This window comes from Trichogramma pretiosum, unplaced genomic scaffold, assembly GCF_000599845.2.
Source record: "Trichogramma pretiosum strain Unisexual culture from Peru unplaced genomic scaffold, Tpre_2.0 scaffold7, whole genome shotgun sequence".
In the NCBI taxonomy this organism is placed as follows: Eukaryota; Metazoa; Arthropoda; class Insecta; order Hymenoptera; family Trichogrammatidae; genus Trichogramma; species Trichogramma pretiosum.
In genome coordinates this window covers 1,776,964-1,800,282 of record NW_019641639.1, presented here as the reverse complement: position 1 = coordinate 1,800,282, position 23,319 = coordinate 1,776,964, and the positions used below count along the sequence as shown (strand labels likewise).

Below are 23,319 nucleotides of genomic sequence, written 5' to 3'. Positions count from 1 at the left end.
TCGCGATTGTTCTCTCAGCAGTCTACGAATACTCTTTGAGCATCTATAGCAGATTGTGCGGATGCGCCTGGCTGATGCTAGGCATTTTATGACAATTCGAGGAAAAAGTTGCATGGTTCGTTTTAACAGACGGAAAAAAAGTTTCTTCTTAATTGTTCCTGCCGCTCTCTTTAGAATATATCGATTCGAAGATCGTTTTCGACGCTTTTGTTCTCATCTCGTAGGTTATGCAATCGATTCGCGATACTGATAAGCAACATGCAAATATCGTTTAATGAGTCGACACGACAATCGCACAATTGTACAAGAATTTCGAAAGATCCAAAAGCTTTCAACGAAAATATCAGGAAATTGCTTTTGCAGGTCGCAAATAGTCCAGTCACTTGCACAGCATAAAGTTTGAGCGATTTGTTTTTTTCAACGCTACTCTGCTTCTTGAGCAATACGCGTAAAAGCTCTGCCCAGAAGAGCGAGAGCTGAGAAAGGCAGTATCGAAACATGTGGTAGCATTCGCACGGTTCAGCAATGTCGACGCACGTATCACAATTTTACCGCTACCCTCGCAAACTCACTACTGTGTACTGCGGCAGCGGTCGCGCCCAAGCTCGAGCCGAACCTACGCGTTTGGTGCGCAAAATCGATTGAACGTACACATTGACGTGTAAAAATGTGCTACACTGCGAGACATCACGATCGAATATATTGATTGGAGCATTTATTTATATTAGGATCGGTCGAAAAGGAGTGAGATGAAATGCGTGGCGGTATTAATGCTGTTATCCGTTGCACGCAGGCCGTACACATATTAATGGAAAATAAAAATAAAAATAGTTGAAAAGGCGCTGGCAGAAGAAGCAGTTACGCACACTGTACGTACTATACAGGTATATGCTTGCTCTTATCATCGTGTACTTGCGCTGGAGCTGAGCGGCACTCGCGAGAAGTTTATACATCCACATAGGCGTCCTACTGCCGGCGAATAACAGGTGCGGCCGCATGCGCCGGTCCATACATATAGTTATAGTGCACGCGCTCGTCGGCTCTCTCGCTCTTTCTCTCGCAGGCTGCGCGTCTGCTGCGCCCGCCACCGCTGCTGACGCTTGCCAAGGCACGACGGGAACGCATAACGAATCGATAACATCCATCCCTTATCGCCGTTAGTCCTGCCGCTCATGACGATCGAGCAACATCGTCGGCGGCTAAGCTCTCTTTTTTCACATCGCACAACGTTACGCATCCCTCGTTTCTCTCGTCTCTATTCGAGCATTCCTTTTTCATAATCTCGGCCATAAAACGGTAAGACGCGAAGATGAGTGACGAGTGACGACACCTTTTTTCGTACACTTGAGCTTTTCTCGTTATTTCATGATTCAGCGCGCGTGATGTAATTTTCTTACTCGCACTTAACTCGTTCATCGCGTGGCAGCGTTGTACTGCATCTGCGCTCCTTAACGCAAAGCTGTTCGAATACCGAGGATCGATAGCATACGAGACGGATCGATAGAACGTTCAACTCTTGTCTGCGCCTGGGCTGCCTTTTTACGGATGCTTTTTTCTTTCTTTCTTTCTTTCTTTCTTTCTGTTTCGGTAAGAATAGAAAAAGCTATATTTCTCGCTCTCGGGTATGCTGAAAACTTGTTCATTTGACGTTTCTTCTTCTATACTTGCCTGTTTCTGAGACGGTATTGGCTTATTCTTATTTTCTACTCGGCGATGCTTCTCGATAAAAATCCGTCCAAAGATATTCCACGTAAAATTAGGTTGAGCATCGATTCTCAGCGGGCACGTATGGGTTCAGATCCACGAGAAGCCTGTATAAAAGCTGTCGGAAAAAACGCTTTTTTGCACCGGCAGTAGACAAAGGGGCAGATAATAAGAGGCAGTGTAGAAATAGTTTGGTTTTGTTAAGGGTGGAGAAAATGAGAAATGATGATTAATGTTTTTCTCATTTTCTTATCCATAGTTCGCTACAACTACTTGCCGACAAGCGAGCATGTGCTAATTCAATCTAACTCTGAACGATCCTATAATGAATACAAAGATTATATAAGTTTTATAAAATAAAATAATTACGAAGAGGCAATGCATTTAAATTATTGATTTTTATTCCAGGTGAAAAACAAAGTGATGCTGATAATGTAGGAGAAAGCGAGGACAGCGACGACGAGTGGAACTACTACAGACCAAACGAAGGCGGCGACAAATCATCCAACGAGGACCAACGCATTGCCAAAGACCCGAGTCTCGTGGAAAAGCCCGACTGTGATCGCGAGGAGAAAGAGTCCTGCAGCCCGAAACTTCAAGAGGACGAGGATAACAGCTGCAGCAGCAGTGATCAGAGTCCGTTGCATCAGCCGAGCCTGAACCAAGCGAGTAACGAGCTCCACGGCGAACCCGCTGCCGATCCTCAAGTAGAAAAAGAACCGGAGGAGGTTTGTCGAGAAGTCGATTTCGTTGCTGAAAGTAACGTAGCCGACGACGCTGCAACCTACGAAAGACAATACGATTACGAAGAGAATAAAATTCTCGGCCAAGAGGTACCGATAAACGAGCCCAAACCAGAAGCTCTCGCGGAAGAGCTATCGAACTTTGAAAAGCTGGAGGAGTCACGCGTCCAGCCGAACTTGCTCCAAGGGGAGACGACGCAGGCGTCGGAAAAAGAAGCTTACCTGTACCCGGATCAGCTGCTGCCAGAGCAAGCGCTCAACGAAAACAACGTAAGTATTGCACTTTTATCCGATGCGAGCTTCCAATTCGGCATTTCGTTGAACAATGTTGGCTTCGATTCTTTGTTCTTTTCGACATGCATATGTAATCTAAAAATACTTCACAAGATCAAGAACTTTCTGATGAAAGCCTAACGCTGCTATTTCAAGGTGACGCCTAACGAAATTGCGGGCGAAGCCGTTGCGAGTCTCAAAGACATCTGTAGTGCCTTTTGATCGAACGTCGCGGAGCCAATATTGTTTAACTAAATATTAATACAAAACATTATCATGTACTGAAAGAATTTTCAATATTCATGCATAATATAGTTCGAGCTTATTACATAAAGGCGAGTAAGTTGTATCAAACGTTTGCGTAAGTTTGAAAACATCTTTGAGCTTGCTCATAGATTAATGAATCAATACATCAAAAAGTTTATCAAAACTCTCTTGGAAATTTATCAACACGCACATCCTTTCAGTATTAAGAGTGCACTAAGACAACATAATTCCTGCATTGCAATCCCGTTTCAAATTTGAAAAAAAAATACTTACTGAACTTTGAAAAGTGTTTTATTCTGAATGTTAAACGTCGTACCAATCATAAATGAACAATGCACTTTTTTCATGCATGCACTAAACATAGATTTTACACTACTTTAATTTTCCTGAATAAAAAATCAATTAAAATTTTATTTATATTTTATAGATTGAAGCAGAAGCAGCAATAAACAACTCTAATCTTGATACTAATCAAGTTCCATCGGTCTTTGAAGAAGATCTAATTCAAGGATTACAAGAAACAAACGAGCCGACGTACAAGATCAATTACAAGGAAGAAAATAAAGAAAACGATATCGCCAGCGACAAAGACAGCGAAGACGATATGGAATCTCATTTGAATCCAGATGCTGCTGAATTTGTACCTCACACTGGTACCTCGCCGATCTCGCCGCTAACGCCGCAATTGATCAATCAAATGAACAGCGATCTTATCGCCGGTTCACCCTTGAAACAGTCCCAGCGAGCTTTGAAGAATACGAAAATTCCAAGCGAAGAGGAATTTCACATGGAAGTTTGTTCTAGACCTTCGGATGTCAATGACAGTGTAACCAGTGACATTTCCAACGGTGACGCCTTGTCATCACCAATGAAAAATCCATTCGACGGATTCAGCGAAGATAACAGTGAGAATAATGACAACAAAAGGAAAAATCTCTTTACCAATCTTATGGACGATTACGAGGTGTCCTCAACTAAGGCTGAATTCGGTGATGAGTCCACTACTAATTTGTCCGCAGTCAGTGAGTTTTGCAAAACTGGAGTGTCTAATGTTGATGTATCAAATTTATCGTTTACCGATCGTGACGATGTTATGTCAACTTCGATGACTCCTAGTGATTTCAAAAATGCATTCGATCAAAGTCCTGACTTGAATAAGGTGCACGATCTTTCCGATGACGATCTTATGATTGAGGTACACAACGGACTTACAACTGTTCAAGAGACCGAGGAAAAAATAACTACGGAGGAAAAAGATAACGAGATTCTTGAACAATCTGTCGATTTGGATCTCGAAAATCTTGAACCACATCAAGAACAAAGCGTTGAATTATTCACAGCCGTAGTTGAGCAGAGAAAGTCTCAAACTTCGGATATGTTTTCTACTTCTCGTGGAGATTTCGAAAATTACGATTCGAAAAAAACTGAGACATCGCACTATACCGACAATAATCCGTTTTCTTATGATTTTTCTGCAAACAATGAAAGTAATATGAATAATCTTGCTCAGAATCTAGAGTCCGTTAAACTCGATGAGGGCAGTCAAGAAAAATTCGACAATAATTACAAGGATGAACAATTACCGGAGAAAGTAGTTGAAGATCCTTCGCACCCTGAGCAAATTAAACAAATATCTTTCGATGAAGAAACTCAATTCATGAAAGAAGCTCACCAAGATGTGATGCTTAACCCTTTAAACCTTAATTTGGGTGTGAGTGCTGCTGTCGATCAAAAAATCGACGAACCGATTCTTGTATCACCTGTTAAGGAACCACAAATTATGTCAAGCAAATTCCATGAAGAAGATCTCATGTCAAAATCGAATATTCAAGATTCCAGTTTTCCTAATGACCCTCAATCTGAAGAAACGGACGTCGTTGTAAATGAAAAACAATCTACAGATACATTGATCGCAATAGATAATAAAAATGTGGTCGTTGACATAAAAGATCAAGTTATTGATCATGTAAAGGAAAATATTGGTATTGATTTTGTGGAAGAAAAGAAAGAATCAAGTTGTGCGTATCTTGAAACGAACATCGAACAAGAAACATACCAAGAAGCTCCTACTTTAAAGGAAAATCTTGTTGAAGAACCCAAAGACGTGGAAGAAATTTCTACGCCATCTTCAGAAGCTAAATCTGATGGGGAACCATTGATTACAAATGAAGCACCAACAGCTGGAACAGCATCATCGATTGCTGCCGCAGCTGCTGTGGTAACAGCAGGCACTGCTTCTGCTGCTGCGGTTGCGACTAAATTAACAGCTAAGCCTACCACTTCCAGAGTTGCCCCTAAATCCACCACCAGTTTTAAACCAGGGGTTAAATCGACAACTCCTGGATCCTCACCAGCTAAAACCAGCCTCACTGCGAAAACATCAACAAGTACATCTACTAAAAAACCAGCTACAACAGCTACGCGACCTAAAACAGCTACTACTGGAACAACAAAACCCCCTGCTGCTGCCTCAAAAAGTACCTCGCTATCTAAAACTGCTACGACTACATCGAGAACTGCGAGTGCTGCCGCCAAAACAACCCCTCGTACAACTGTAGCTAACGCTGCAACTTCAAGACCTAAACCATTAAGTGCTGTTACTTCAAAAGTTGGCTCTACTGCATCAGCTGATAAAAAACCAATGACAAATGGTGACATCAAAGCACCTTCAAAACCCATTGCAGCTTCAAAAGTAACCGCAAAATCAGCTACAAATACCACAGCTACCAAAGTAGGTCTAGTCAAAACGAGTACTACAACTACATCAAGAACCAGTGGAGGTGCCAGTGCTAATTCTGGAACCTTGAAGCCCCGACCAACCTCAGCAACAAGCGCCAGTGCTACTGCCTCAAAGTCGAGATTGAGTGGCAACGTTTCCAACTCGCTTAACAACGCGACTGCCAGACCTAAAACTGCTCCTGTATCTGGCGCAACAAAACTTAAAACGGCTTCTGGAAGCAAATCGCCGATGATCGACAAGCATAGCAAAGAGACTGTAAACAAACAAATTTCGTCGGCACGCAATACTGTTTCGGCTACTACTAATACTAGGCCACGAGTACCTTCGACCACATCGACTAGTACAACAGTTAAGCGACAGTCTTTAGCTCCAAGCAAACCACTGCTTACAAGTGTATCTCCATCTAAAAAAGCACCAGTGCAAGTATCAAAGCCTGGTCCCATCAAGTTGAATAATGTACAATCTAAGATCAACTCAAGGGCAACTACGACTGCGACGAAAGGTGGCAATAACTTAACAACTACAATCACTACAGCAACCACTCAGCAAAAAATCGTACAAAACGGCGTAAGCGTACCGAAAACGGAAACTAATGTAACAACGAATACAACGACAACGAATATCGAAGAAGACATACCGAAAAAAGATGTATCTCCAATTGAGCCGATTACTGACAATCAGCTTATTACCGCAGAGTAATGAAATTAAGTCTAATTGCGTTCGACCGACAGGGTAGCATAATTCTATATTCATACAACTCTGTCTCGATCGCGCTTCTTTTTCCACTTTGTTCATTTTTATTTAATTGATTTAACGAGATTTGCAGAGATAATAATGTTTTTCCTCTGTTTGCGGAGATACTAGCCATAGAACAATTAAAAAATTTCAAAAACGTTTTCTAAGATTTCGGTCGAATATTTTTCTGGAAAGCTTTATGGATGCATATAGAGAAGAGCAAAACTGTATTGCCCATTTAATTATTTAGAAAAATATTCAATATAAATTTCAAAAAATATATTTGAAAATTTGGCGTTCCCCACAGGCTTAGGTATTCTTTCATAGCATATGTTTTTTATATAATGTACTATTGATCGTTATGACCAATAGTTCTAAACCCTGTCTTCAATTTTTTAAATTAATTTTAAGGATTCAGAAAGACAGATACGCATTCACAGTAGTTGTTAGTTAAATGTTGAATTAAATTTTTTTTATAATAGTACTAATTTGATTGTTATAAAAGATAAGAGAGGAAAAAATACAAAAAAAAAACTTAATATTTATGATTTTTAAGAAAAGTATGGTGAAATATATCAATCTATATTCAAAGATCATTATTATTATATAGCCATTTTACATTTTACTGCTTGATTGCTTCGGTGTGCTGTGAAAATCTCCTACGGACTTTTAAAAAGAAAACGCAGCAGTGGATAAAAGGCTTAAACTTTTGTTTTGTAAATAATCAAACGCGTTCGAAGTTACGGTATTATTGTATTTTATGCAAGCTCTGAGTGTGCGTAATTTTATGTGGTGCTTGTTAAAGGCCTCAAAATTGAAAAAGAGGAAGTAGATGAAGGAAAATATATGATTGATGATGATGATTATGATAATTAAAGCGAAAAGATAAAAATAATGGTTAACTTGCACGAATTTACCTGAGTTCAATAACAGATAAACCTTTAATAGAAACTTCCTTTTTATGCAAAGAAGCGTAAAGAAAATATGTAATTTGGAGAAAATTGATGGTGACGAATATGCAACCATACGCTGGTAATTTTGTTTGTACACAAATGAAACAACCTGGAAGTTTTTTTCTTTTTATATTTTTAATAATTTTTTCATGTATGTGCATTATAATTCATGTAACATTAAATCATATACGATATTATTAACCTATTTATTCTGTTTGTTCCTATCTAAAGTTGACACATGAAATCAACAAAATCGTCACCATTGTAATACGTATACTACTATTATTTCATGTACAGCATCTTTTGATTTAATGTGATAACTATTATTATAAATTCAATAACACAAAGAGCAAATTTTTAAAAAGTGAATCTTTTCTAATTGTAGACATTTTTCGAACCTCATTTTTTGTAAATCTACGTGCTCGGTTTTAGTATAATTATAAGAGATTTTCTTCATTTGTTAGTTTTATTTTAATTATTGACAAAAAAATGTAATAGAATAAATATTTAACTTTTATCACAAATTGTTGACATTTTACTCTACCTTGAACCCGTTTTCGTATCCAAAATTTATTTGAAGATGAATTTGTTTCCACTAATTCTTGTTTTAAGAAAATTATATCAATTTAGGTATTTTTCGTAAGAATTTTCTATTGCGCAACATCAATCACTGATATTCAAAGACTGATGTGACTTGATGAATATAATATTTTCAATTTAAATCAAAGCAAACATTCTTTCTTAGTATAATAGTTTTATTTTCTGTTATTTAAAACCTGATTTCAACAGGTGTTTAACAAAATAAGTAAAATTTATTAAATTTACACTAAAACACACACTTCTTAATATCTAGTCTTTAGATCATCTAGTTACATAAAAATTTACAGAGAAAGGCCAGTAAGTCTTTATATAAGCTTATAATTAAACAGAAATTGCACATGAAACAACTGTTACATATATTACATAGGAATACACATACATGGCGTCAATTTAGTAAAATATATATAACTTGTTACTACATAGACTATCAAAATCAGACAAATTCAAGAATAATACATCTGCAAACTCAACTTAAATAAAGTGAAACAGATTAATTTGAGTTTGTGCATGTACTTGTATTTAAGTACAACTCAACAAAAATGTTTCACTTGAAACATTTTATAACTTGCATAAGCAAAATAATAAAGGTATAAAAGCTCCGATTGCAGCACATATAGGTAATGATTGCAATAGAAATGATGAATCTACAGATTCATATGGATCTGGTGTGCGAGGTCCACTTGTGTGTCTTGTACGGATTACTGGTTCCTCTTCTTCTTCTTGAGTTCCTTGGTCTTCTTCGGGTTCTTGAGGCATTGGCTCCAGAAGTGGAACATCTAGAAATATTTTGACACATAAATAAATGGTAAATTATTAATTTGTTTGATCAAAAATATTTATTCATTAAATGCTAAAAATTTACCGTCAAGAGTTCCTTTGATCACAGCAATAGCATTGATTTTAGGATTATCTCGATAGCCCTATAAAATTTTGATTTTTAACTTTTTGATATATCGAATTCAAATTTTTGTTTTCTCAAAATACCTTGATGAATTCAACTCTTATTTTACCACCTAGAATATCTGATTCTTCTTCATTATAAATTAGTTTTCCATTTTGCACTTTAATTGGTACATACACATCGTGTGCAATACCTCGACCAACTCTTTCAAATATATCTAGTTCAGTTACAACAGTGTGATCTCCATTAAGAACAATATCAAATACCTACAAAATAAAAAGTAAATAAACCAGGTGTAATCAGAATGAAAGTTTTAACCATCTAATTACCTTCATGTTCGGCGAGTTAAAATAAACTTCTGAAAACTTAAGAATCAATACATAGTCTCCATCTTCGCTTACAGGTATGTCATAGCCAAATGTGCTATGATGATACCTCTCAGTCTGATAAAGTATTTGATCAGCAGGATCAACTCGACCTATGATCAATTGTTTGCCATAGTCAGAAGCAGTGCCCACTTTTCCCATCAGTGGATCTCTTGCATAGCGTATGCCATGAATGTCAATGTGTGCATCTCCACCAGCATTTATGGCATAGATCGCTTCTACCGAGTGAACTTGTTGTACATATGTCAAAGCTAAAATGATGAACGTAGCGATCAAGCTGCGTTTCCATTGCTCTTGATGAAACATGCTTTAATTACAGAATCAATTCCAATTATTTAAGAAATTCAGTTTCATATCCAGTATTGGTCTAATAATGTATCCGGCCTTGTAAATAGGCTGATAAAAATGTGTTTATTCATTCAACCTGCAAAGAAAAGTGCTATTATTCGAATAATTCACAGCGCTTACGAATGAGTTATAAATATGAAGAAATTACACTAGTTGTATTAATGCCACTGTTTATCATTAGTTAAACTCACATGTTAATCATACAGATGCAAATACGCATCTGTATACAAGGCGAGGGACATGATCCGCAATTCGCAGCAAGCTAAAGATCATTGGCATCGTCGCCAGTGACTAATCAACAAGTAGCTCGGCTTTTGCAGTTGGATGAATAGAACGTACCGAAACATTAAGTTACTTCACGCGAACGTGGCTAGGTCTGCACCGACGAATTGTACCTTTGATCGAATGAGACTTCACGTGCTATGTTGCTATACCATAAGTTTCAGATGGTCTTGTACGATGCGACTTGTAGGGTTAGCAGAGTTAAAGACATTGCAGGCAGACTGTTGCTACCCTGCTGCGGCAGCTTGCAAATCATAACGGCATGTTGCCTGTTGGCTGTATGCATACAGCTTAGCACAAGACTCGTGATATTCGCAATGTATTGCAGCTACATATTATTGTATGTACATTGTACACTCATATTGTACGAGGCATTGTAATTTGTAAGTGCATAGGTATTGGGCATCAAAAATGTTACATGTTAACGCAGAAAAATTTAGTGCCGACTGTTTCCCTTTAATAGTTGTTTCAATTAAAACTATGACATATCGTCATGCAATGACATCATATGTAATTTCATATATTGCAATGAATTGTTTTTATTTTAATGCAAATTTAAAAGAGTCAACCTTTACAGTAATATAAATGTCAATGACTTGATTTTCTTTAAATCAAGATGACTAATGAAATATCTTTAATCGACTGAGTACAGGATATTGGCGCGCACAAAGGATGCAACGATGCTCCAGTATAAAACAAACGGCAGTAGGTGCAGGCAATGTGTTCGCATTAAAAGCGACATTTTAAAGATCCTCTTTTCGCGTAGTTAGACGGCTGAGTCAGAGCGTTATGTGAAATTCGAAAATGATAGCGAAAGACGTGCTTGTCATTTTTTCTTTATAGATAACAACGGCACGCCATCTGAAAAAAACATCATCATATAGCGTGACGATTACGTTGGCTGCTCAAATTTCAAAGATTTTTTAATTCATTAAAAATTGTCGGTTTCTTTAGAATTTGAATTCTTTCGAATCTTGAGGAATAGATGGTACAAATGCAGCTTACACGTATGCTTCGGATTTATAATCTCAAACGTTCTACAGACTCAGATAAATCTACGTGGGATTGGCATTGGATTATTATATTAAATACTTAGACGTTTGAAGTTTGAATACGAATTATTAACAAAGTCAAATCAAGAGTCATGTTCCGATACGAGCCTCGGCGTGAGACACGCGTCATGCAGTATACTGTTTCCCCCTCTATATAGCAATGTGCGGTTGCCGAACTCCACGCTGTTCACCCCTCTCGCCGCTGCCGCCGCCGAATAACATTTTTCCTGTTTTTCAATTATGTCGAAAATTTTTCTTTGACACTTGAAAATGTTAGTGCATTTCAATGTTAAATTTTACGAGGAAACGATTGATGTAGTTTTGTCCCTATATTTTGCTTTGTTTACAAGAATGTAGGCAAAAAACACCCTCACTTGAAATTTGCACCTTACCCAGTAGAAAAATTCATCTAATTTTATGAAAACAAAAGTTCATGTAAGATTTAGTGGACTATTCTCTTACTTTTATTTATGAGTACAAATAACCAGTAAATGAGTGCCAACTTCTCACATGTGCTCCATTCTGTTTGCAGCTAATCTAGCTTCTCTAACCTATAATATAGCAATCGAATTATAAGTTTATTCTCAAAATTACTTTTACTAGACATATTTCAATTTACTTAAAACGTTATTGGTATGAAATAAATTATAACCAATTATGATCATCTTGTGTCATATGAGCGGCAATATTCATGAGTATAATTTACTTTGCTCAGTATTAATGTATTTTCTAAAGTAATAATGTGTAAAACTTAGTCTACAGTCTTTCTTACGGCACTTCTAAAAATAACGGTTTTAATCAGAAATTGAAAATTTGACTAATGATAAATTAAAGGAAAATGTACAAAGCCACCCTAATTTTTCAATTCGAATAAGTTCGAATAAATCATTGATTTAAACTTTTTCTAGCAAATAATATTTAATGAAAGTAAATTTATTTTTTTTTTGTAAATTTCAATCCCAAATTCGTCTTACATCTTATATGCCTTCTTATACACGTAATGTTAACGATGAAAAATTAACTATTTCTAATCGAATATATTTTGTTTTCAAAAATAAATATGTATTCTATAGTGGCACAACTCGAATGAAAATAAAAATAATGCTAAATATACAATAAGCATGAAGTTAAATTTCATAAACATTATATTGAAAATGAATTTTACAATTTAAAAAAAAAGATTAAAGTTGAATGAAATTTTAAGAAAATACGTTCCCATGAAATTTTATAAATACACGTGCTGTGCCTACGAAATTCGTCTGTTTATTGATTTCGTCAGAGTTAAATGTAATCAGATCATACGAATGATGGCCGCTTTTGAAAAATATTTTATATAATCAAACGGCACAGGGCGCATTTGAAAATTTGTATGAAAATGAAAAAAATGGTCCACGTGTTGTTTCACGTGCAGGAGATATATTTTTTTACTACATAGTAGTGAACTGGAATATTCGCATGCTCTGCAGTGCAGTCAACCGTCGTATGAAAGCGTTGCGTGGTGTACACGTGTAGTCCCGCGTTTTTTGTTTCTATAACTATACATACTACATACGAGTCTAAGAATTTTGAAGAAAAGAGAAAATTATATGACATGGCCACGCACATCTAGTCGAATAGAGCGGGAATTTTTTTCCAGCCGTTGCTTCTATTCTAGATTATTCTCGCGCTTCTACGAGCTTCCGGTAATTAGTCATACGAGCTCATAATTTTTAGCAGCCAAAAAATTTCCCACTGACGTACGTACAAATATTGTTGTTTACGGTGGTCATCTTTTCTTCAGAGGATTTTTTGTTTCGCCAAATCAATAAAAAATTTGTACGAGCTGTGAAAGACTAAATTGCATACTACAAGCTGCTGTAAAGACGGTTGAAATTGACTCGTGTGGTCTTTGCCGCTAGAGTGAGTTGGCCTCTGACAGCTAAAGGTGCGATTTCATTGGCTAGAACATTCTAGAAGCGTCGCCGTCACCGCGCTCTCCGCCTCGCCCTATAAAAGCCACGATCCGCTCCGCTCGCGCCACTTTCGTTGCGACTCGTTAACAAGACACAAGAGTGAAACTCTTCGATTCTACTTCATACCCGAAGTTCCTTTTTCTACTTTGTTACAAGGTATGTAAATTCAACTACATCATTTTATTTGGTTTCGCAATTTGATCTAATACGTGAAGGGACGGTTTTTTCGTGCAATTATTACGGTTATTATTCGAGTTTGTGTTAGTGCCACGAATCAATGTAAAATTGCGGTCGCCGACATTTTTTATCTCTGCGCACCTAGTCGTTGCTACGGTATATCAGCGATTGTTCGAGACGTTTCCACATTTTTTTTATCGATGCGTTTAAGTTATTTTATTCTTTCTGGTGATTCTTGAGTTTTAGATTACTTGCATACTAGTTGAGCTTCGTCGATTTTTTTTTTTTTTTTATTGTGAAACTGAATATTGAATGGTGGCAACGCCTTGAATATTGATCCGACTAATCTGAAAGTGCCAATCCATCAAACTAATTTTTCACGTTTTATTAATGACTGCATCTCGAGTGATTATCATGCTCGAGTATCGCAAGTCCAAAAAATACAGCAAAATCTAGGCCGCCTATCAGACTAAAGTGAATGAAGACTTGGAAACTAAAATAGAATCTCTACAGCACCAAATTTTTCTTTCTTTTACAGACTAATACTGTTAAACTAGACAAGATGGCCAAAGCACCCGCAGTTGGTATTGATCTTGGAACCACCTACTCGTGCGTCGGTGTGTTTCAACACGGAAAGGTCGAAATTATCGCTAACGACCAGGGTAACCGCACTACGCCCAGTTATGTTGCTTTTACCGACACTGAGCGTCTCATCGGCGATGCTGCTAAAAACCAGGTTGCCATGAACCCAAACAATACTATTTTTGGTAAGTTGAATTAATTTTACCTGTATAACTGTAATTATTCGAGTCCATTATTATTCAATGAACAACTAGAAGCAAAATTGGATTTCCATGAGTCATTCGGAATTCATATGAGCTCAAGTCTGACTCATGTGTATCATCTTCCATGTATCAAAGATTTATATCCTATATAATTATTTATATCCTTGTTCTTGTGTTAAAAGTTTAAAATTTCCTATTTTTTGTTGGCAATTTAACTTAATAAACTATTATATCATAAATTATAATAATTATTTGATACATTATTTCTATTTTCACAGATGCCAAGCGTCTCATTGGTCGTCGTTTTGACGATGCTACTGTTCAAGCTGACATGAAACATTGGCCCTTCAATGTTGTCAGTGATGGTGGCAAACCTAAGATTCAAGTTCAGTATAAAGGAGAAACGAAGACCTTCTACCCCGAAGAAGTGAGTTCGATGGTCCTGGTCAAGATGAAGGAAACTGCTGAGGCTTACCTTGGTAAGACCGTCACCAGCGCCGTGATCACCGTTCCCGCTTATTTCAACGACTCGCAGCGTCAGGCAACCAAGGACGCTGGTACCATCTCAGGCATGAACGTTCTGCGTATCATCAATGAACCTACTGCTGCTGCTATTGCCTATGGTCTCGACAAGAAAGCCACTGGTGAGCGCAACGTGCTCATTTTCGATCTTGGTGGTGGCACCTTTGATGTTTCCATTCTGACCATCGAAGATGGTATCTTTGAGGTCAAGTCTACCGCTGGTGATACTCACTTGGGTGGTGAAGACTTCGACAACCGCATGGTCAACCACTTTGTGCAGGAGTTCAAACGCAAGTACAAGAAAGATCTGACCGCCAATAAGCGTGCCCTCCGTCGTTTGCGCACTAGCTGTGAAAGAGCGAAGCGTACTCTTTCTTCATCTACTCAAGCCAGCATTGAGATCGATTCTCTCTATGAGGGTATTGATTTCTACACCTCGATCACCAGAGCTCGTTTTGAAGAGCTCTGTGCTGACTTGTTCCGTGGCACTCTTGAGCCCGTTGAGAAGTCTCTGCGCGACGCCAAGATGGATAAGGCTCAGATTCATGACATCGTCCTTGTTGGTGGATCTACCCGTATCCCCAAAATCCAGAAGCTTCTTCAAGACTTCTTCAATGGCAAGGAACTCAACAAATCGATCAATCCTGATGAGGCTGTTGCCTATGGCGCTGCTGTGCAGGCTGCTATCCTTGCTGGTGACAAGTCTGAAGAAGTTCAGGACTTACTTCTCCTCGATGTCACTCCTCTATCTCTTGGTATTGAAACCGCTGGTGGAGTCATGACTGCTCTGATCAAGAGAAATACCACTATCCCCACCAAGCAAACTCAGACCTTCACCACTTATGCTGACAACCAGCCCGGTGTACTTATTCAAGTCTATGAAGGAGAACGTGCCATGACCAAGGATAACAACCTTCTTGGAAAGTTTGAACTCAGTGGCATCCCACCTGCACCACGAGGTGTTCCTCAAATCGAAGTTACCTTCGATATTGATGCCAACGGTATCTTAAATGTCTCTGCTGTTGACAAGTCGACTGGCAAGGAAAACAAGATCACCATCACCAATGACAAGGGCCGTTTGAGCAAAGAGGACATCGAACGCATGGTCAACGAAGCTGAGAAATACAGGAGTGAAGATGAGAAACAGAAGGAAACTATTTCTGCCAAGAACGGACTTGAATCTTACTGCTTCAACATGAAGAGTGCTGTTGAAGATGACAAAATCAAAGATAAGATCAGTGCTAGCGAGAAACAAACCGTCTTGGACAAATGCAATGAGATCATCAAATGGCTTGACGCTAACCAACTTGCCGACAAAGAAGAATATGAACACAAACAAAAAGAACTTGAAGGCATTTGCAATCCAATTGTTACTAAGATGTACCAAGGTGCCGGTGGAATGCCAGGTGGTATGCCCGGTGGTATGCCAGGTGGTTTCCCAGGCGCTGGTGGCGCTCCTGGAGCTGGTGCAGCTGGTGCTGGAGGCGCCGGTGGACCCACCATCGAGGAAGTCGATTAAATCATTCGCTCCATTGGTTATATGACAATTCCGGGGATGAAACATTCATTAAACTTTTAATATCAATCTGCAACTTTTTTTTTCATTGAAAATAAAATTCACATGTCAACAAAATAACTTTGAATTGTACAATTACTCATAAAAACCCTTATTCCAATGATTAATTTTGTACTTGATAGTATCACAAATTAGATTATATATATAACAAAAAAGTACACTAATTAGTGTAAGTTAAAGATCTGAACTTGGACTGGATACATTCATTATTGGCTTGAAACTCAAGAGGAGTAACATTACTTGGTTTATTTAATACGGAAATAAACAGCAACCACAAGATGACATTTACGTCCATAATTTTTATTTATATTTATTATTTATAATTTAAATTTTGTCACAAACAAAATTAAGTTCTACAATTTTTATTTATTTATCGTACATGAACGTTATTTGGATATTACTTAATATCAGCGCACATAAATATCATCTCAACTTCTGCGTAAAATCTAAAGGAATCATCAAAAACAGGAGTCAATTGTATAATTTGTAGAGAATAAAATTAAAACGAACTAGAAATCATTTTCAAGTAATTTCAATGAAAAAGCTCCAGTGGCGTGTAAGTTGTTTTTCCTTTTTTCTTTTTTTTCTGGTTGCCATTTTTAAGTGCAGCTAGGTTAACTGCATCTCCTAAATTGAATGTATGTGATCCTCGTATGGGTGCCATATACTCTTCCATCTCTGGATCAACATCTTCATCTGTTGGAGGTGTAAAATTAGAAGAAACTCTGCGATAAGAACCAGCCGTAGGCCGAGCAGAAGCTCCAATTTGAGCATATGATGGACCACTGTCTTTTGCCATCCATACACTATTTGCATTGCCTTCGTTAACACTTGAAGATGAGCTACTGAAAGAATTCATTGATGGAATAGATGCATTGATTGAGGTATTATAATCCATCTGCTGAAGTGAGTCAAATCTAAAAAATGCATTTTTAATCAATAAATTAAGGTAATTAAGTGGTATTAAAAATGAAATTTAATGAATTATATTACTAACTCTTCTGGGGAAAATTCTGGAAAATCTGTTCGTGATTCTAAATGAATGTCTGGTGTAGGGTATTTTCCCATTCGTTTGTTTTCAACTTCAGCTATTTTTTTTTCACGACGTCGCTCGGCGTGTTCACGCTTTTTACGTTTGTATTGTTTCTCTCTAATTTGCGCTGAAATTTATTTTAAAAAGTGTCAATATTGTAAAATATAGAAGTCATTAAATAAAAATATTTTTTTACTTTCAAATTTTTTCCACACATTTGCTGAAATGAGTGATTGCATATCTATTTCAACAATTTCATATACACTGCATAAAGGTAAATGTTCCAAATATCTTATTCTATGACGTGATTCTTCGGTGTAGCACTCGTATTTCTTTTCCAATACTGTTCCTTCAATCATTTTAGGACTATTTTCCAAGCTTCCATACTCTTGAATTAGCATGTCAATGTTCATGGGATGAAGGTAAATATTTTGTCCATCGTTTGCTATAACGTTATTTATCAAGATTTTATATGAACTTGAATTTGATTGTGTTTATTATATTTAGTTAAAATTTTTTTATACCTTGGTAAAAATAATAACATTTCTCGACATTTGCATTCACGTTATTCTGTAAATGTTTATCAGGAATTGTAGAATCGTTGAGAAAATTTAATGACTCATCTTTTACGGATTTTTTTTCATCTATAATTGGCTTATTTCCTTGATCATCAGTAAAATTTCCACAGTTACCTTGTACTTTACCTCCAATTGTAATGTCCTGAAATTTATCCAAATCCTAAAAATGAACTTGTGATTAACGGAAAAGTGGCTTCTGCAGTGATAAAAAAGTTTTTTAATTATATACTTCAAATAATATAGCTTCTTTGTACTCCAATTCTTTCAAAGCCATTTGAATAAAATCTTCAGTAGTAGGTTGATGGTCTGCTTCTCCCAAAAGCGCTTTCAGTTCATTTCGTTCAGATTCTAATATGTTCAGAATCTGTAAATGCAATAGGAATTCATTACAAAACTTATTTATCAAAAACTAAAAAGTGATTCTTATAAATTGTCATACATCGTTTTTTTCAGCCAAAAGCAATTTAGAAACTGCTTGTTTCTTACTCTCAGCTATAGATAAAAATTTGGTAGTTGGAGTGGACATGATATCATCTACTGCAACTGCAACATTTGTTTTTTTTTCTCTACGCATCAACTGTAGTATAACAGTATCTCCAACATTCAATACTTGATCAGTAATAACAGAAACGCTAAAAAAATTATTTCAGTTATTGAATAAAGTCATTAAAAATATATTGTCAATCAACTTACCTTTTCAAATCATGCTTATGAATAACAGAGTTGTAACAAATGGGACAGTGAGCTTGTTTTCCTTCTTCTTTTTTTACTGATAAATATTGAAGTATACAATGCCAACAATAAACATGACAACATTTAGTTATTTTTGCAGCTACAGGAGGATACATGCAAATAGGGCATATTGGATATTCTGAACTTCTCAACCGCTGTAAAGTAGATTATTATAATTAAAATTTCATACATGAACAAAATATATTTACAATTAAAAAATTTATCTTATTTCTTACAATCTGTTGTATTAATGCCCAATCAACCAATTTATTGGAGTCATTTAAGAATACTGAATAATCTCTATCATCAGGTACAATGAACTGGCAGCTGAAATGATTATTATTGGTTTAACTTAATATCAAATATAAATGAATAAATTATAAACTTACTTAGAAAGTAGAAAAGCTTCTTTGTTGTATTTATGATGATGACTCTGGTTAGATGATCGATTGTTGTTGCTATAATGATTCAACATTCTTGACTCATAACGAAAATTTACCAAGTGTTGAATATCGGTCAGATTCTGATTGATATTTGGTTTTTTATTTCTCTGTACCATAACTGAGCCATGCTCAGCTGAATCGTATTCCATTACCTAAAAATTTAATGATCACTTAATATATTGAAAATAATTATGTTATTAATTCATCATATCAATCTATTAAAAATACCTTGGAACCCTCCTTTGAACTGCCATGACATTGTCCTTTAGATTTTGGTCTCTTATCAGCATTTTGTGTTTTCTGTGCATTGGACCTCTTGTAATCATTTTTAGGGATATTACTAGAATTGATTGGTTTATAGCGTTGCGATGATTTAGAAGGCCTTGAATTAATTCCATCTGAAATAAGATACATTTGAGTTGATTTTTTATTGAAACTACAAGCAACAATTGATAATAATTGTATAGAATAGTAATTAAACATCCAAGAAAAAATATTTGATAAATGCAGGGAAGTCAATAATCTTAGAAATAAGAATGCTACTGATACATTTTCTCAATGGCTTAAAAATGTACAGAGCATCGAATATTAGAAACTGGAAAATTGATAAAAAGTTTGAAATGTATAACAGCACAAAGAGAAAATTCATCATGGCGGGCGTACAAAAACATCGCACAATGGAAACTCATTGTTACCTTGAGATCTTTTAGCTTCAGTTGAAGAAGATTTGCACGCTTGGTGCTGCTGCTGATATTTGGCTTTTTTGTCCATAATAGATGCTGATTGCAGTGCCAGAAGCTGCTCTTTTACAGAGGACTGATTTTCGTCCGTTCTTTAAATATATGCCTTTATCAAGGCGACGAGCAGACACAAGCGAGAGCAGGTCCCCTCCGTATGGAGAAACGTTAAATCGTTGCAAATTCGTCATTTTCTTTCAGTAAGCCATGTTTGAACTAGTGCAAAAGAAAAAAATGTACCCAGTGATGCGTACAATTTATTGATTCCGAAGAGGGATCGACGTGAGCGAAGTTTTTCGCGAAGGACTAGGAGTCCTAACACGAGATTGTTTCACTTTTTACAAACTGCGAAGTAATGCGTGAAGAGCAGTAGCAAAACTTGCTGAAGGTCCAATTAAAATCGAATTCGAATTACACTTTAATATTTCGAAGGCAAAAAGTTATTTGATTCGTGATGACACGTTAGCGACGACCAGGAAGAAATTTGGGCACTATCGACGAACTTGACTTATACAATAGCAGAAGTAAATGGAAGGTTATAAGAGATATTACGTTCAAAACTCAAACTATATAAAGATGATTCTATGTAGGACGGCACGCGGACAAATGATCTCGCGGCCACCTGACTATAAACTCGATAGATAGGCACAACAAGCACTTGGTTGTGCGATGAAGTTGAGGAGGTCTTCAGCTCTCCGACGGAAACTTGGATTCCTCGTCGATTTCGTCGCTGTGATGGCGACGATACTGAACACTCAGCTTCGATCAGCCCAATAGCTACATAACTATAGGTATATATATATCTGTTCTGTTACTCTATTGCTTGTTTTGCTTTGCAAAAGTATCTCACCTGCAATGTGAGATAAGATGACTGCAAAGTTCAGATACGCTCAGTGGAGGCAAATAACAAAACGACGGAGATGCAGTCAACTCGTTGCTTTTTTTTATTAGCGAAACCATAATTAAAAAATTTTATATAACAACCAATTTGTTTCTTAACTATTCGCTGATTCGTAAATTGATTAAAATGTTCTGTCAGCATAATAACTGACTGTAGTCAGTTTTTTTTACGTTGACATATCCAACTGATTTAAATTTCGCACAAACCCTAGATTCATCTGCAGATAAGATAATTAACTTTCTTTAATTTTTTGGCCATATTTTGCAAATTATAGGTAAAAAATATAGCCTATGAAATGAATAGATAAAATTATCTTATGCAGTTATCAGACATAACACGAGGAACAGAAAAGATGAAAAATAATTATACAAAGTTCATGCTCCATTTAAAGGGCGCACACAGAAAAGTAAACAAATACAAATCATCGTTCAGATGTCTCAGAAATATCATAAATTTTGATGTAAACTCGATTTCAACACGTTCATCTAATAGTATTTTCAATATTTATTAAATTTTTTAAAATATGCTTTTCAACAAAATAAGTCCTACTATTTTTAGTATATTACTATTTGTTTCATTTGTTACTGCCCTTGGTAAGAAATTTTTAAAATAACGAAACACAGCTATCAATATATAATCATAAATTTGATGTCACTCGTTTATTACTTTAGTTCCTCAAGATTTGTTGATAACAATTTTAAGTCAACAAGAAGGCTACAATGCAGCTCAAGCCAAATTATTACAAGCTAATATTCAATCCCAGTCTTTGAATAAGGTATTCAAAAATAATTCTATAATAAACTATAGCTATCATAAATTTATAATAATATTTACTTATAATCTTTAGGAACCTCCTGAAATTATTTTAAGTCATAAATTAGATGTCTATGGATCTTGGACAATAGTACCATTATTACCATATCTTCATGAACAAAATAAAACTGCTCGATGGTATATATTTTGTTTAGAGAATACAGCCATTGATTTAAATAAACTTTTAAACGTATTGAACAAATATGATGCTGATATTTACAAGGTTTGTTATTGATATAAAAAATTAATTTAATTTTAAGAATAGTTGAATGCAAATTTTGAAATATTTTTCGTAGAAGATGTGGATTGGAAATGCTTTATATGATAAAGAACCTACTATAACACATCATTATGCTGAGCACTCAAAAAGATTTAAATATCCTAATCTTGGTTCAGGATTCGCAATGTCTAAACATTTGTTTGAAAGGTATTTATTCTAATGAAAGTTCACTATAAAATAGCTAATGATGGAATGTTTTTAGCTTAGTTAATAAAGCAAAAAATTACATACCACCAAACAGAGATTTTAATGTAGATGCTTCTTATGAGTTTGCTACATTTGTTTTGAATGAAAGTAAAGGTATTCGATTGACACATGTTCCTGAATTTTGTGATGTTTCTTCAACTAATTGTGCCACTTATCCTAAACCATTTCATGCATGTGTAAGTTTGTATCAAAATTTAAACTTAATATAAATCCAAGATTAAATGGGAAATGTTCAATTTAAATAGTAATGTAATAATTATTTTTATTTCATAGGATAAAATTCGACTACCACAGAAAATATATGTGGCAGTTAAAACTTGTGCCAAATATCATGTAGATAGATTAAAATTCATAAAAAAAACATGGGCTCGACATGCGGAAAACATAGGATACTTCACTAATGAATTAGGTGATTTTAATAGCTTCTCTTTACCTTATAATTCTTTAATTATGACTTTTTTTTTGCATTTCAGATGAAAATTTACCCAATGGTTATTTAACTCCAGACACTGAAGAGGGACATTGCTCAAAAACATTTTCTATTTTAAAGCAAGTGGCTCCAATTTTGAAAGAAAAAAAATTAGATTGGTTACTCATAACAGATGATGATACTATCATCAGGTACATAAAATTAAAATTTCATTAAAAATACTTTTGTAAAATGTTATTAAAAGTTGTATGAGTAAAAGGAATTTTATAATTTGATTGAGATATCTTTTCAAGCATGGCCAGATTATTAAGAATGTTGACTTGCTACAATCCAGCAGATTTGGTAGCAATTGGAGAACGATATGGATTTAGATCTACTCAAATACATGGTTATGATTATTTAACTGGTGGTGCTGGTGTTGTTTTATCAACTCAATTAGTTTTAGAAATGATTAAGCCAAAAGTTTGTGATTGTCCTAGTTCAACAACTCCTGATGATATGTTTCTTTTTGGAGTTTGCTTAGCACAATTAGGAATCAAAGTAACTCATTCTCCTCTATTTCATCAGGTAAATAAAAATGTTTTACATAGTTTTATTAAATAGTCGTTGTTAATCTAACTGACCTAAGCAGGGAAAACAGAAAAGTCAGCTTCACCTCAGGCACTTATTACAAGTTATCTGGGGCTTTCTTTTTTCCTGTCTCAGGACTGTACAAGATTTTTCAACTCTGTGATACAAAAATCGTATTTCTGCTTTGCCAGAGAACTCGTCGGTTCAGCGCAGAAAGGTTTAAATTTGGAGCCAAAAACGTACCTAAGTCCTATGTTATAAGATAGGAACTTGGCATCTTTTTGGCTCTGAGCTTGAATAGATACTTTTCTGCGTTGGGGCGAATGGTGACTTTTGGGCCGCTGTTAGTTAACAAAAATTATCAATTTTAGGCAAGACCAAAAGATTATGCTACTGTTTATCTTGCAACAAAAGAACCAATATCGTTTCATCAATATGCAAATATAGATCCAATACAAGTATATAAGGAATGGTTTGAAGATGACGATGATTTTCTACCTGATTATTCTATAAAACATTCTGAATTGTAAATAAAAATGCATTAGTATTAATTATAAACTTATGAAATACAAAAAAATAAGTTAGCATGATATTTTTTG

The 23,319-nt window shown here is 35.8% G+C and overlaps 5 protein-coding genes across 10 annotated transcripts in view; 3 read left to right on the top strand and 2 right to left on the bottom strand.

Moving 5' to 3' along the window:
• Positions 1 to 7,932, top strand: part of LOC106647997 (serine-rich adhesin for platelets-like) — a 61,760-nt gene extending 53,828 nt beyond the window's left edge. The window contains exons 9-10 of the mRNA XM_014364597.2: positions 2,113 to 2,717; positions 3,415 to 7,932. Coding sequence (XP_014220083.1) covers positions 2,113 to 2,717; positions 3,415 to 6,426 — 3,617 coding nt within the window. The 3' untranslated portion in view covers positions 6,427 to 7,932. The remainder of the gene's footprint in view (positions 1 to 2,112; positions 2,718 to 3,414) is intronic.
• Positions 7,933 to 8,152: 220 nt separating this feature from the next.
• LOC106648012 (malectin-A-like) lies at positions 8,153 to 10,466 on the bottom strand. 3 transcript variants are annotated; one of them, XM_014364644.2, is made up of 5 exons: positions 9,799 to 10,466; positions 9,246 to 9,726; positions 9,000 to 9,182; positions 8,878 to 8,935; positions 8,153 to 8,791 (listed from the first exon to the last, which is right to left on the bottom strand). In XM_014364644.2, exons 2-5 carry the CDS (start codon positions 9,606 to 9,608, stop codon positions 8,574 to 8,576), a joined length of 822 nt encoding a protein of 273 aa, XP_014220130.1. In that variant the 5' UTR covers positions 9,609 to 9,726; positions 9,799 to 10,466; the 3' UTR covers positions 8,153 to 8,573. The 3 variants fall into 3 exon arrangements, with proteins under 3 accessions (XP_014220130.1, XP_014220122.1, XP_014220139.1); XM_014364636.2 differs by having other exon boundaries at positions 9,842 to 10,466; XM_014364653.2 differs by having other exon boundaries at positions 10,046 to 10,466.
• A 2,520-nt stretch (positions 10,467 to 12,986) lies between these two features.
• On the top strand, positions 12,987 to 16,056 carry LOC106648008 (heat shock 70 kDa protein cognate 4). Its single transcript, XM_014364625.2, has 3 exons — positions 12,987 to 13,092; positions 13,652 to 13,880; positions 14,177 to 16,056. Exons 2-3 carry the CDS (start codon positions 13,676 to 13,678, stop codon positions 15,937 to 15,939), a joined length of 1,968 nt encoding a protein of 655 aa, XP_014220111.1. The 5' UTR covers positions 12,987 to 13,092; positions 13,652 to 13,675; the 3' UTR covers positions 15,940 to 16,056.
• Positions 16,057 to 16,146: 90 nt separating this feature from the next.
• Positions 16,147 to 20,248, bottom strand: LOC106648005 (RING finger protein 10). Of its 2 annotated transcripts, none has more exons than XM_023459600.1 (11): positions 19,478 to 20,248; positions 19,011 to 19,180; positions 18,729 to 18,934; positions 18,576 to 18,666; positions 18,301 to 18,494; positions 18,047 to 18,239; positions 17,837 to 17,971; positions 17,554 to 17,749; positions 17,226 to 17,474; positions 16,994 to 17,156; positions 16,147 to 16,913 (listed from the first exon to the last, which is right to left on the bottom strand). In XM_023459600.1, the coding sequence occupies exons 1-11, from the start codon at positions 19,551 to 19,553 to the stop codon at positions 16,529 to 16,531; spliced, it is 2,058 nt and encodes a 685-aa protein (XP_023315368.1). In that variant the 5' UTR covers positions 19,554 to 20,248; the 3' UTR covers positions 16,147 to 16,528. The 2 variants fall into 2 exon arrangements, with proteins under 2 accessions (XP_023315368.1, XP_014220096.1); XM_014364610.2 differs by having other exon boundaries at positions 17,554 to 17,767; positions 19,478 to 20,247.
• On the top strand, positions 20,232 to 23,299 carry LOC106660223 (beta-1,3-glucosyltransferase). Of its 3 annotated transcripts, none has more exons than XM_023459601.1 (10): positions 20,232 to 20,310; positions 20,743 to 21,013; positions 21,092 to 21,195; positions 21,268 to 21,456; positions 21,530 to 21,660; positions 21,716 to 21,896; positions 21,994 to 22,129; positions 22,194 to 22,341; positions 22,444 to 22,717; positions 23,092 to 23,299. In XM_023459601.1, the coding sequence occupies exons 2-10, from the start codon at positions 20,944 to 20,946 to the stop codon at positions 23,248 to 23,250; spliced, it is 1,392 nt and encodes a 463-aa protein (XP_023315369.1). In that variant the 5' UTR covers positions 20,232 to 20,310; positions 20,743 to 20,943; the 3' UTR covers positions 23,251 to 23,299. The 3 variants fall into 3 exon arrangements, with proteins under 3 accessions (XP_023315369.1, XP_014238645.1, XP_014238636.1); XM_014383159.2 differs by having other exon boundaries at positions 20,256 to 20,310; positions 20,695 to 21,013; positions 21,533 to 21,660; XM_014383150.2 differs by having other exon boundaries at positions 20,256 to 20,310; positions 20,695 to 21,013.
• The last annotated feature ends 20 nt before the right edge of the window (positions 23,300 to 23,319 follow it).

Bases quoted from the DNA above. Each gene is read 5' to 3' on its own strand.
- LOC106648012 (XM_014364644.2), bottom strand. From the start codon at position 9,608: ATGTTTCATCAAGAGCAATGGAAACGCAGCTTGATCGCTACGTTCATC. The intron at 9,183-9,245 runs GTAATTAGATGG...TTTATTTTGTAG, and splicing joins TTAACTCGCCGAACATGAAG to GTATTTGATATTGTTCTTAA. The intron at 8,792-8,877 runs GTAAATTTTTAG...AAATATTTCTAG, and splicing joins GATCAAAGGAACTCTTGACG to ATGTTCCACTTCTGGAGCCA.
- LOC106648005 (XM_014364610.2), bottom strand. From the start codon at position 19,553: ATGGACAAAAAAGCCAAATATCAGCAGCAGCACCAAGCGTGCAAATCT. The intron at 19,181-19,477 runs GTAACAATGAGT...ATCTTATTTCAG, and splicing joins TGAAGCTAAAAGATCTCAAG to ATGGAATTAATTCAAGGCCT. The intron at 18,495-18,575 runs GTAAGAAATAAG...TCTACTTTACAG, and splicing joins GGGCATTAATACAACAGATT to CGGTTGAGAAGTTCAGAATA.
- LOC106648008 (XM_014364625.2), top strand. From the start codon at position 13,676: ATGGCCAAAGCACCCGCAGTTGGTATTGATCTTGGAACCACCTACTCG. The intron at 13,881-14,176 runs GTAAGTTGAATT...CTATTTTCACAG, and splicing joins CCCAAACAATACTATTTTTG to ATGCCAAGCGTCTCATTGGT.
- LOC106660223 (XM_023459601.1), top strand. From the start codon at position 20,944: ATGCTTTTCAACAAAATAAGTCCTACTATTTTTAGTATATTACTATTT. The intron at 21,457-21,529 runs GTTTGTTATTGA...TATTTTTCGTAG, and splicing joins ATGATGCTGATATTTACAAG to AAGATGTGGATTGGAAATGC. The intron at 22,130-22,193 runs GTGATTTTAATA...TTTGCATTTCAG, and splicing joins ATACTTCACTAATGAATTAG to ATGAAAATTTACCCAATGGT.